At 41.4% G+C, this 12645-nt stretch overlaps 1 protein-coding gene across 8 annotated transcripts in view; it reads right to left on the bottom strand.

Moving 5' to 3' along the window:
* Window positions 1–12645, bottom strand: part of LOC105485209 (neurofibromin 1) — a 291308-nt gene that overhangs the window by 129783 nt on the left and 148880 nt on the right. For all 8 annotated transcript variants that reach the window (XM_011747440.3, XM_011747435.3, XM_011747438.3 and 5 more), the window contains 3 exons: window positions 12339–12550; window positions 9112–9273; window positions 8863–8966 (listed from right to left, as the gene is read on the bottom strand). In XM_011747440.3, coding sequence (XP_011745742.2) covers window positions 8863–8966; window positions 9112–9273; window positions 12339–12550 — 478 coding nt within the window. The remainder of the gene's footprint in view (window positions 1–8862; window positions 8967–9111; window positions 9274–12338; window positions 12551–12645) is intronic.

Genomic DNA, 12645 nt, shown 5'->3' with positions numbered 1-12645 from the left:
AGATTGCACCGCTGCACTCCAGCTTGGATGAGAGAGCAAGACTGCATCTCAAAAATAAAAATAAAAATAAAAAAAAAGACGACTTTGAGATAACTGAAAAAAATTTAACAGAAAACTAGTCTTAGATATATTATTCAGGATTACTAACTTTAATTTGTGTGGAAATACTCAGGCTGCGCACGCACGTGTGTGTTTAAGTCTGTATCTGTTAGAAACATGATCTCTGAGATATGCTTTAAAATACCCAAGCAACAAAAGGGGGAGAGAGAGGACAGATAAAACAAGAATAGCACATATTTTTCCAATTCACAATCCTCTATGTGTATATGCCCGTATGAAAAAATTAACACACACATATGAATGATGCAGGGCTTTTTGGGGGGGTGGGAGGGTGGAGGGGTCGGGAGGATGGGGTTTCACTCTTGTGGCCCAGGCTGGAGTGCAATGACACAATCTCAGCTCACTGCAACCTCCGCCTCCCGAGTTCAAGCGATTCTCCTGCCTCAGTCTCCCAAGTAGCTGGGATTGCGGGCATGCGCCACCACACCCGGCTAATTATATATTTTTAGTAGAGATGGGGTTTCACCATGTTGGTCAGGCTGGTCTCGAACTCCTCACTTCAAGTGACCCACCTGCCTCAGCCTCCTAAAATGCTGGGATTACAAACATAAGCCACCACGCCCAGCTGAATGATGTAGGTTTTTAATTTTTTCATCAATAGTAACAAAATGCAACCTTCATCTTTCACTCTATATCATGTTTCTGATATCCATGTTGATAGATGAATATATAGTTCACTTTACTGCATAATAGTCTATTGTATACCATGATTTATCTATTCTCTAATTAATGAACATTAAACATTTTTCACCTTTATAGACACCACTGCAATGAACATTCTTGCACATAAGAGTTTCTCTAAGGCAGCTACCTAAAAATGAAATTTCTGAGTTATTGAGTATATGCAGATTTAACTTTACTAGATAATTGCCAAATAGCTCTAAAGCTAGTACTGTATAAGAATTCTTATTCCCCTCCAAACTAGTAGGTGGGAAAAACATGAGGTAGTTCATGTTTTTAACTTCTATTTCCACAGTTCCTACTAAGGTTAGACATGCTTTTAGATATTTTGTGGCCATTCAGGTTTCCCTTATTTTGAACTGCATTTCACATCCAGTCTGACGTTTCTAACTGCTAGATGTCCCCTCCCCACTGATATCTAAAAATCAGTATGCCCCAAATTAACTGATTTTTCCTTATACTCGTATGTCTTACCCTGTGCCCTATGTTATCAATAGCACTATCACTTTCTTAATCACATCGTTCAGGCCATCTCTGATGTCACTTTTTCCTGCTCTACTTCATTATTCCCCATATCCAATCAGTGTTGCTTTTTTTTCTTTTTTTGAGACAGAGTCTCGCTCTGTTGCCAAGCTGGAGTGCAGAGGCACAATCTCAGCTCACTGCAACCTCCGCCTCCCAGGTTCAAGTGATTCTCCTGCCTCAGCCTCCCCAGTAGCTGGGACTACAGCTGAGCACCAACACCACACCCAGCTAATTTTTGTATTTTTAGTAGAGACAGGGTTTCACCATGTTGGCCAGGATGGTCTTGATCTCTTGACCTCATGATCTGCCTGCCCCAGCCTCCCAAAGTGCTGGGATTACAGGCATGAGCCAGCACGCCCACCCCGGTGTTGCTAACTCTTATCAGTACCACCTCTAAACTCTGGTGTTGCGATTAAAGGAAGAGATTCCACAGGGAGATTTACTAGGTTTAAATTTCAGCTGTATCAGTCATGGATCATTATGAGCTTGGTCACAATCCTTAAATTCTCTGGGTGTCATTTTTTCTCATCAATAACACAGGAATAATAATACCTGCTTTATGTAGTTTAAATTTTACCCAATAGCAATCAAATCCACAAACCTTTACTCTCTAACTAGCCTAATCTGAACTCTCAAAATACATCCCTTATGAAACTCACCACTTATTTGTTATGTGTTTTATCCCTCTTACTAAACTGTAAGCTCCTTGCAGGAAGTGTTTACCTATGTCCCCTTAAAGACTAGCACAGTGCCTTACCACAGCAAGTACTGAGTAAATATTTGTTTTAACAGATTAACTAGTAATTTTGTTTCTATATTAATTAACGTATTACAGAAATGCTTTGGACACTTACGTCATTGCTCTAGATTCCTTAAGAGTTTGCTGTGTGGTACAGCATTGAATACAGTAAGAGTTCAGAAATTAGCATGGACTGCAAAGCAGGAAATATTTCATTGAACAGGTGAGTTCCAAAGGAGGCAGAATTTGCATAGACAAAAGAAGTAAGGGTATTTCAGAAAGAGAAAGTAGGTAGGGCAGGTAATCAGTTCAATCCAATAAACATTTAGTGCACATCTACTATTTGCCATCTTAGTGTCAGGTGCTGAGGATTCAACAATAATTGCCTTTTGACCTTTTCAAAAAGGAGAAAGACATATACACCAGGTATTCCACACTAAGTACTCAATACAATAACTCAAGGATATTGTGATAAACATATATTTGGTCTCTGCTCCTGGTTCCTGACACATTGCTCTTAAAACCCTTGGAATCTCTGGAAGTGCTGAGTGTCTTTTGTATGATAATGAGATGACCAGTGGCTGGGAGGCCCTAGGGAGCTTCAAGATGGGGCTAGTCACCAGAAGGACCAAGTTATGATTAGAGGGTTGAGACTTTCAGCCCCATTCCCCAACTTCCAAGGAGAGGAGAGAGGCTGAAGGTTGAGTTTATCACCAACCACCCATGATTGAATCAATCATGCCTACGTAATGAGGCCACCATAAAAACCCAACGAACAGAGTTTGAAGAGCTTAAAGGTTGCCAAACACACAGAGGTGCCTAGAGGATAGTGCATCTGGAGACAGCATGGAAGCTCTAAGCCCCTTCCCACATGCCTTGCCCTGTGTGCATCTTTTCCATCTGGCTGTTCATCTGTACCCTTTGTGATATCCTTTATAGTAAGTAAGCAAATGAAAGTAAAGTATGCCCCTGAGTTCTGTGAGCCATTCTAGCAAATTAATCCAACTCAAGGTGAGGCTGTGAGAAGCACAGGTAACAACCTGTGGCTTGTAATTGGCATCTTTAGTGGTGGCAATCTCACTCAGCCCTCATCCTGTGGGAAATCTGATGTTCACTCCAGGTAAACAGTGTCACGGTTGAACTGAATCACAAGGACACCTGGTTGGTATCCATTGGAGAATGGCTGATGATTGTTAGGAAGCCAGAGGAGGAAAATGAACTTGCAATATGTGGCTAATTGAAGAGACTGTCTAAATATGGGGATTATATGCAGGCAGAACGTTAAGATACAACAGTAATCCAAATCTTAGATATGGAGGCCTAGAAATTGGTGGGTATGAATGAGATTAACAATTTCTTTAACAAGGCTCAAAGAGACTGCTAGAAACCCGGACAATTGCCTTTTTTTTTTTTTTTTTTTTAAGTCAGCACAGCAGCAGGAACACTGCAGTCCATTTCAGGTTTCCCTATAAAACAATACGTTCTAGCCACAGTGCTCTCTTGCTTCCCACATGCCAATGGTAACCTGTTGAATATTCTAGTAATTCTGAACTACAATGAACATCTGTGTTCAATTATTCAAGTGTTCCTGTGTAAAAAACTTTTCGCTCAAGTTGATTTTCAAAGAACCAGCTTCAGAATTGGAGGTAGAGCAAGATGGCTGAATGGAAGCCTCCAGGGATCGTTCCCCCTATTGGAACACCAATCTGAACAATCATCCATACAAAAAAGGCACCTTCATAAGAACTGAAAATCAGGTAAGTAATCAAAACACCTGGTCTTAACATCATATTAAGGAAAGAGGCACTGAAGTGGGTAGGAAAAACTGTCTTGAATTACCTATATCACCCTTTCTTCACCTCCTGGCAGTGGCCCCATGGTGTGCAAAGAAAATCTGCATTTGGGGGACGGACAGCGCAGTGATTATGGAGCTTTGCATAAGAACTCAATGCTGCCCTGTCATAGCAGAAAGCAACACAGGGCAGAGCTCAACTAGTGCTCACGGGTAGAGAACTTAGAACAGACCTAGCCAGAGGTAAATCACCCATCCCAGTTGTTGAAACCTGACTTCCAGCAAACCCCACCACCAAGAGCTCAAGTGCCCTGAAGTCCTAAATAAACTTGAAAGGCAGTCTAGGGACACAAGGACTGCAGTTTCTGGGTAAGTCCTGGTGCTGTGCTGGGCTCAGAGCCAGTGGACTTGGGGTAGACCTAGTGAGACAGCCAGGGCAGCCAAGGGAATGCTTATATCACCCCTCTCCCAAACCCAGGCAGCTCAGCTCAGTTCGTAGCTCCAACAGACACCTTCCCTCTGTTCAAATACAAGAGTGGAGAGAGTAAAGAGGACCTTGTCTTGCAACTACCAGCTTAGCCACAGTAGGAGAGGGCACCAGGCAGAGTCCTAAGGCCCCCATTCCAGGCCCTAGCTCCCAGACAACACTCCTAAACAAACCCTGGGCCAGAAGGGAATCTGCTGTCTTAAAAGGAAGGACCCAGTCCTGGCAGAACTCATCACCTGCTCACTAAAGAGCCCTTGGCCCCGAATAACCAGCAGGGATAGCCAGGCAGTACTTGTTGTGGTCCTTGGGTGAGACTTGGGAGACATGCTGGCTTCAGGTGTTACCCAGCACATTACCAACTGTGGTGGCCATGGAGACAGATCCCTTCTGCTTGAGGAAAGAAGAGGTAAGAATAAAGAGGACTCTGTGTTGCAACTTGGGTACCAGCTCGACACAGTGGGGTAGAGCACTAAGTAGGTTCCTGGGGTCCCAGATTCCAGGCCTTGGCTCCTGGAAGACTTTCCTGGACCTGCCCTGGGTTAGAGGGGAGCCCCATGGCCTTAAGGGAGAGACTCAGAACTAGCAGCATTCACCACAAGCTGAATGAAGAGCCCTTGAGCCTTGAGTGAACATCAGTGATAGCCAGGCAGCTCTCACCATGGGCCTGGGGCAATGGCGGCCATAGGAAAAGACTCCTCTGCTTGAGAAAAGAGGAGGGAAGAGTGGGAAGGACTTTGTCTTACAGCTTGGATGCCAGGTTAATCCTTAGCCGCAGCAGAATAGAGCACTACATAGATCTCTAATGTATCCAACTCTAGTCACTGGCTCCTGAACAGCATCTCTGGACCCATGGAAAACTCACTGCCTGAAGGGAAGAACACAAGCCTGGCTGGGTTTGCCACCTGTTGACTGTAGAGCCCTTGGGCCTTGAGTGAACATAGGTGGTAGTCAGGCAGCAGTACTGCAGGCCTTGGGCAAGACCCAGTGCACTCCCAGTGGTGGTGGCCACAGGGCTGCTGGTGTCGCCCCTCCCCCAGCTACAGGCAGCTCAACACACACACACAGACAGAAAGAGAGAGAGAAAGAGAGACAGACTGACTCTGTTTGTTTAGAGGAAAGTAAGGGAAGAGAACAAGAGTCTCCGTTTGATAACCCAGGGAATTCTCCAGGATCTTACCCAAGACCACCAAGGTGGTACTGCTAAGAGTGTACAAGAGCCACAGCATTACTGGGCTTGGAGTGTCCCCTAAAGCAGATATAGCTGCAGTGACCAAAGACTTAGATAACAACACCCAAGTGCCTTCAAATACTTGGAAAGCCTTCCCCAGAAGGATAGGTACAAATAAGCCCAGACTACAAATACTACAAAAATATCTAACTCTTCAATGCCCAGGCACTAATGAACATCCATAAGCATCAAGACCATCCAGAAAAACATGACCCACCAAACGAATTAAATAAGGCACCAGTGATCAATCCTGGAGAGACAGAGATATGTGACCTCTCAGACCAAGGATTCAAAATAGCTGTTTTGAGGAAGCTCAAGGAAATCCATGATAATGTGGAGAAGGAATGGGAATCCTACCAGATAAATTTAATGAAGAGATTGAAACAATTACAAAGAACCAGGCAGAAATTCTGGAGATGAAAAATGCAACTGACATACTGAAGAATGCATCAGAGTCTCTTAAAAGCAAAATTGATGAAGCCGAAGAATTAGTGAGCTTGAAGACAGTCTATTTGAAAATACACAGAGGAGACAAAAGAGAATAAGAAAGAATGAAGCATGCTTACAAGATCCAGAAAACAGCCTCAAAAGAGCAAATCTAAGAGTTACTGGCCTTAAAGAGGAGGTAGAGGCAGAGGTTGCACCATTGCACTCCAGCCTGGGTGACAAGAAACTCCGTCTCAAAAAAAAAAAAAAAAAAAAAAAAAAAAGGAGGTAGAAAGAGCAGTAGAAAATTTATTCAAAGAGGTAATAACAGAGCACTTATGAAACCTAGAGAAAGATATTTATCAATATTCAAGTCCAGGAAGGTTACAGAACACCAAACAGATTTAAACCAAAGATTAACTCAAGATATTTAATAATCAGACTCCCAAAGGTCAAGGATAAAGAAAGGATCCTAAAAGTAGCAAGAGAAAAGAAACAAATAACATACAATGGAGCTCCAATACATCTGGCCGCAGACTTCTCAGTGGAAACCTTAGAGGCCAGGAGAGAGTGGCATGACATATTTCAAGTGCTAAAGGAAAAAAAAAAACACTTTTACCTTAGAACAGTATATCCAGTGAAAATATCCTTCACATACGAAGGAGAAATAAAGACTTTCCTAGACAAACAAAAGCTGAGGGATTTTATCAATGCCAGACCTGTCCTAGAAGAAATGCTAAAGGGAGTTCTTCAATCAAAAGGAAAAGGATATTAACAAGCAGTAAGAAATCATCTGAAGGTACAAAACTCACTGGTAATAGTAAATACACAAAATATTATAACACTGTAATTGTGGTATGAACTACTATCTTGAGAAGATTAAAAGATGAGCCTCTTAAAAATAATAACTACAGCTTTTCAAGACACAGTATAATAAGGTATACATAAAAACAACAAAAAGTTAAAAAGTGGGGGGATAAAGTTAAAGTGTAGAGTTTTTATTAGTTTTCTTTTTGCTTGTTTGCTGCTTTATGCAATCAGTGCTAACTTGTCATCAGCTTAAAAGAATGGCTCATAAACTATTATTGGCAAGCCTCATGGTAACCTCAAATCAAAAACATAAAACAGATGTACAAAAAACAAAAAGCAAGAAATTAAAACATACCACCTGTAAAAATCACTTTTACTAAAGGGTAGGCAGGAAGGAAGAAAAGAAGGAAGAGAAGACCACAAAACAACCAGAAAACAAATAACAAAATAGCAGGAGTAAGTCCTTGTCAATAATAACATCGAATGTAAATGGACTAAATTCTCCAATCAAAAGACGTAAGAGTGGTTGAATGGATTAAAAACAAACAAACAAACAAAAAAAAACCCCATGACCCAAAACTCTGTTGCCTACAAGAAACAGACTTCACCTACAAGGAAAAACACAGACTGAAAATAAAGGAAAGAAAAAAGATATTACATGGTTGGGCGTGGTAGTTCACACCTGTAATCCCAGCACTTTGGGAGACCGAGGGGGGTGGATTGCTTGAGGTCAGGAGTTCAGGACCAGCCTGACCAACATGGTGAAACACCGTCTCTACTGACAATACAAAAATTAGCCAGGCATCGGGTTGGGCACCTGTAATCCCTGCTGCTCAAGAGGCTGAGGCAGGAGAATCACTTGAACCCAGGAGGCAGAGGTTGCAGTGAGCCAAGACTGCGCCACTACACTCCAGCCTGTGTGACAAAGCAAGACTGTGTCTCAAAAAAAAAAGCCAAAAATAAAAAATAAAAAATAAAAAAAAACCATACACATGGCAAATAAAGTCCTAACTGAAAGACAAGAACATCTTAACATGTGGCTTATAAAAAGTAAGCATAAGAAAATCAGTTAAAATTTATTCACTTAACAAATATTTATAAAATGTTCACTATAAGGCAGACACCATGCTAAATACTCATGGAAGGATATAAAGATGTAAAAATGTCTAAGAGCCAACACTCTAGAGGGGAGATAAACTCATAAACCATCCCAATTGTTACAATGGTGGTGTGAGGCACAGAACAAAGCATATTTCTTTGTTCATGGGTAGTACCTGGTAACAGACAGAGAAAGCTTCACAGAAATGGTGGTTTAAACTGCACTCTGGGCTGGGCATGGTGGCTCACACCTATAATTCCAGCACTTTTGGAGGCCAAGGCAGGCAGATCACCTGAGGTCTGGAGTTTGAGACCAGCCTGGCCAACATGGTGAAACACCATCTCTACTAAAAATACAAAAAAAAAAAAAAAAAAATTAACTGGGTGTGGTGGCGCATGCCTGTAATCCCAGCTACTCAGGTGGCTGAGGCAGGAGAATCACACGAACCTGGGAGGCGGAGGCTGCAGTGAGCCAAGACTGCACCACTGCACTCCAGCCTGAATGGCAGAATGAGACTGTCTCAAATTAAAAAAAAAAAAAGACAAATAAACAAACTGCACCCTACATTACCTATTAGCCTCTTTCTCTTCTCCTAAGTCACTCCTCATCATAGGAGAAGTGAGTTAGAAAAAGAGTATGCAGGTGAGTGACTGTATATGAATATGCAAATGCATGGAAAAATGACAGTGGAATAGACTTAACTAGTAACAGTCTCTGGAGGTGGAAGTCAAAGACACCTTTCTCCAGTCTGTCCCTGGATCTAAGGCAAATTAAAAAAAAGGATACCTTAAAAAAAATTACAGATATCATCAAAGTGTATTTGTATATAACTTTTATAATTAAAAACTAATTTTAATGATCAAGGGGAGAAGAGGCCTTGCTTCATGTAAAAAACAAAACAAAACAAAACAAAACAAAAAAAACCAGAGCAGTTCTATGTGAAAAGATGACAAACCTGGTAGGATCCACTTCAAAGCTAACATGTTGCCAATCAGAGGATGTGATCACAATTCGTAATAAAGGATCCAGGAGTTTCTGTAGATAGGTAGCACCATATACCTACAGAAATGCATGAGTAGGAGTTGATTATGCCTGCTCCATATATTTTACCTTAAAAGAAGACAATCAGTCCTGCACATTCTGTACATAATCATTACTTGACATATGTCAGCACACACACGCACACAAAATGAATGATACAAACCTTGAAACAGAACGTCATTATTTTACTGGCCAAGCTGTTGCCTCGGAAGAGAGTCTGCATGGAGTCTGCCAATTCTACTTCTTTAGAAAACATGTTCCAGAGCAGTTGGTAGAGTAAATGCCGAGAATCAAACAGAGTAACCAGAACTCGAGCTAGTTCATCCTGAGAACAAAACAAAATCAGCTTAGCGCAAACAATCCCATTTTTGTTCTTAGGTAGAAAGCTAAAGAGTAGCAAAAATGTAAACCCAAAGTTGACAACCACTTGCTAAATTAAGGCAAATGGTGACTGATTAATATTTATCCTGAGATTTAACTGTGTACATTGTTTATGATAGATGACTATATACGATGTCTACAATAGCTGTTAATTCCAAGGATTAACTGGTGAAAGCTATTGAGAGAGGCCTAGGCTTTACCAGGAGACAAAACCTCCAAGATTCAGCTCAAATTACATCACAAAATGAAAGAGAACAGAAACAGAAGATGACAGCAAAGAATTTAGTTTGATTTGTACAAGCATTTGCACAGAGCAGAAATAAGACTGATGATCAGAAGAGTTCTACTCTCTTCTCATACAGTCAGGGGAACTCAGTGAATACTGAATATATACTAGGCAGAGACATGACAAAAACAGAAAGACTATAGGATTTTTGAGAAATCAGGAAGAAAAGGAACGCGGTGGCTCAAGCCTGTAATCCCAGCACTTTGGGAGGCCGAGACGGGCGGATCACGAGGTCAGGAGATCGAGACCATCCTGGCTAACACAGTGAAACCCCGTCTCTACTAAAAAATACAAAAAACTAGCCGGGCGAGGTGGCGGGTGCCTGTAGTCCCAGCTACTTGGGAGGCTGAGGCAGGAGAATGGCGTGAACCTGGGAGGCGGAGCTTGCAGTGAGCTGAGATCCGGCCACTGCACTCCAGCCTGGGCGGCAGAGCGAGACTCCGTCTCAAAAAAAAAAAAAAAAAAAAAAAAAAAAAAAAAAAAAAAAAAAAAAAAAAAAAAAAAGAAAAAGAACCCAGAGATCAGTCAGATTTACATACAAAGCTAGAGGTGTAAGGATGAGGGCTGAAATTCCTATCTATTACCTAAATGACATCCTTTATAACTCCCTGTAGTAAAGCAGTTTGGGGTACACTCAAGAAAAAATGATCTAATGGTAAACCACTGTTTAATCACATGATAAGAAGAAATTTATAGAGAATAGGGGAAGCTATAAAAAGATGCCTCAATCCTCAAGCAGTAACAACAAAGGCCAGGATCATGGCCCATAGCTCTCTAATTCTTGCCTGATCCCAGGATTACAATAATGTTATAGGTGAGATCTGGCCTAACAGAAAATTCCTTCTCAAAGTCATTTAATATAAAACTCAACGAATTAAAGCTACTTGAACTTAACTGAATTTTTTTTTTTTTTTTTTGAGACGGAGTCTCGCTCTGTCACCCAGGCTGGAGGGCAGTGGTGTGATCTTGGCTCACTACAAGCTCCACCTCCCGGGTTCATGCCATTCTCCTGCCTCAGCCTCCCGAGTAGCTGGGACTGTTGGCGTCTGCCACCACGCCCGGTTAATTTTTTTGTATTTTTTTTCAGTAGAGACAGGGTTTCACAGTGTTAGCCAGGATGGTCTCGATCTCCTGACCTTGTGATCCACCCACCTAGGGCCTCCCAAAGTGCTGGGATTACAGGTGTGAGCCACCACACCCGGCCCTTAACTGATTCTTAATTTAAAAAATTACTGAGTATTTTCATGGCTAATTATAAATAGGTGCTAATAAGATAATTCAGAACATCCATTTTCAAAACATTTGAACATCTGTGAACTAATTTTAGGCTTCAAGAAGGTTTCAATAATTTGGGGCTGTTGCTAATCAATGAGTGTAAAATTTCAGTTATACAAGGTAAGTTCTAGAGATCTGCTGTGCGGCATTGTGCCTACAGACAGCAATACTGTATTATACACTTAAAAATCTGTTAGAGGGTAGATCTCATGCTACGTGTTCTCACCAAAATAAAATACCAGAGAAGAAGCATTTCAGGTGGTGGCAGAAGCAAGGGTGCTCTAAGGCAGAAACAAGTCTAACAAGGAGGGACAGAAAGATAGCTGGTGTGGCTTTGGTGAACAAGAAAGAAAATAGCATAAGATGATGTTAGAGATCTCTGAGGCAGGGCCCAGATCAGGTAGAGCCTTGTAGGACAGGATAAGGAGTTTTAATTCTACTTTAAGTACAGGTATAAAAAATTTTACTTTAAGTACAGGTATAACGACGACAGATTACCTTATTAGTCATAATTTACTACAACTGAAATCAGTTTTGGTACAATAAAAAGCAAATAGCCTTTTAACACTGGAAAGCAACAACAACCCTTCTCAATGTTTTAGCATGTATTAAGAATGATGTGATTTTAGGAAAATTTTTCATTAAATTAAGAGAGAGACCTAGTAGCCATATGATGTTTTTAGTGTTTAAAACAAATATCATAATATCAAATGCAAATAAAAAGTACTTACATTTTTAAAAAATTGTATAAGACATTCTGGGGAAAAGAATAGCAAACTGGAGGTAGTACACAGGCACAAATTGTGGATTCCAGCTCCAGTGTTGCAACAACTAACTAAAATTAGGTTTAACCTAATTACCTTATCAAATATATGAAGACACCAGAGTAGATCAGCGATTTTTAATCAGTGTTTAAACGGAACTTTTTAGTAGGATGGAAAGATATAGAACACCAGTCAGGTCTAGTGGTGCCAACCATTTCCCTACAGCTGAAAAATCACCTAACTAAACATCTTCTAAGATTTCTTCTGGGCCGGGTGCGGTGGCTCAAGCCTGTAATCCCAGCACTTTGGGAGGCCGAGGTGGGCGGATCACAAGGTCAGTAGTTCGAGACCAGACTGGCCAATATGGTGAAACCCCGTCTCTACTGAAAATACAAAAAATTAGCCAGGAGTGGTGGCGGATGCCTGTACTCCCAGCTACTTGGGAGGCTGAGGCAGGAGAATTGCTTGAACCCAGGAGGCGGAGGTTGTAGTGAGCCGAAACTGGGCCACTGCACTCCAGCCTAGGAGACAGAGCGAGACCCCATCTCCAAAAAAAAAAAAAAAGATTTATTCTGGCCCTAAAGTTTTACCCATTCATTCAACAAACACTTACTGAACAAATATAGTCTGAAGGATTTGCTATATGCCAGGCACTTTTCTTTCCCGCTTACTCTATGCACTTACCCACTGAGAACAAGGAACCACATTGGCCAGAGCCATCGCTATAGGGAGTTCTCCTTGATCACCCATCATTGTGACCAGTTCCACCAATCTCTCAAACCGATCAGCCAATACCGTTTCTGCAAGTGTGTCAAATTCTGTGCCTTGTTGAAGGATTTTTGTCAGAACTTCCATAAATGTAGCTCTTGTCTGGAGATCTTTGTGGTAACCTAAGCCTAATGTGGACAAACAGATGCCAATTTACTAACATGGCCTTGCTGAAGTAATTTTTGCTTATCTTACATGCCAGTTCTCTAGGTTTTCTATTTCT

This window comes from Macaca nemestrina, chromosome 17, assembly GCF_043159975.1.
Source record: "Macaca nemestrina isolate mMacNem1 chromosome 17, mMacNem.hap1, whole genome shotgun sequence".
Classification (NCBI taxonomy): domain Eukaryota; kingdom Metazoa; phylum Chordata; class Mammalia; order Primates; family Cercopithecidae; genus Macaca; species Macaca nemestrina.
The sequence above is the reverse complement of the archived record's forward strand: the minus strand, read 5'-3'. Positions and strand labels throughout refer to the sequence as shown.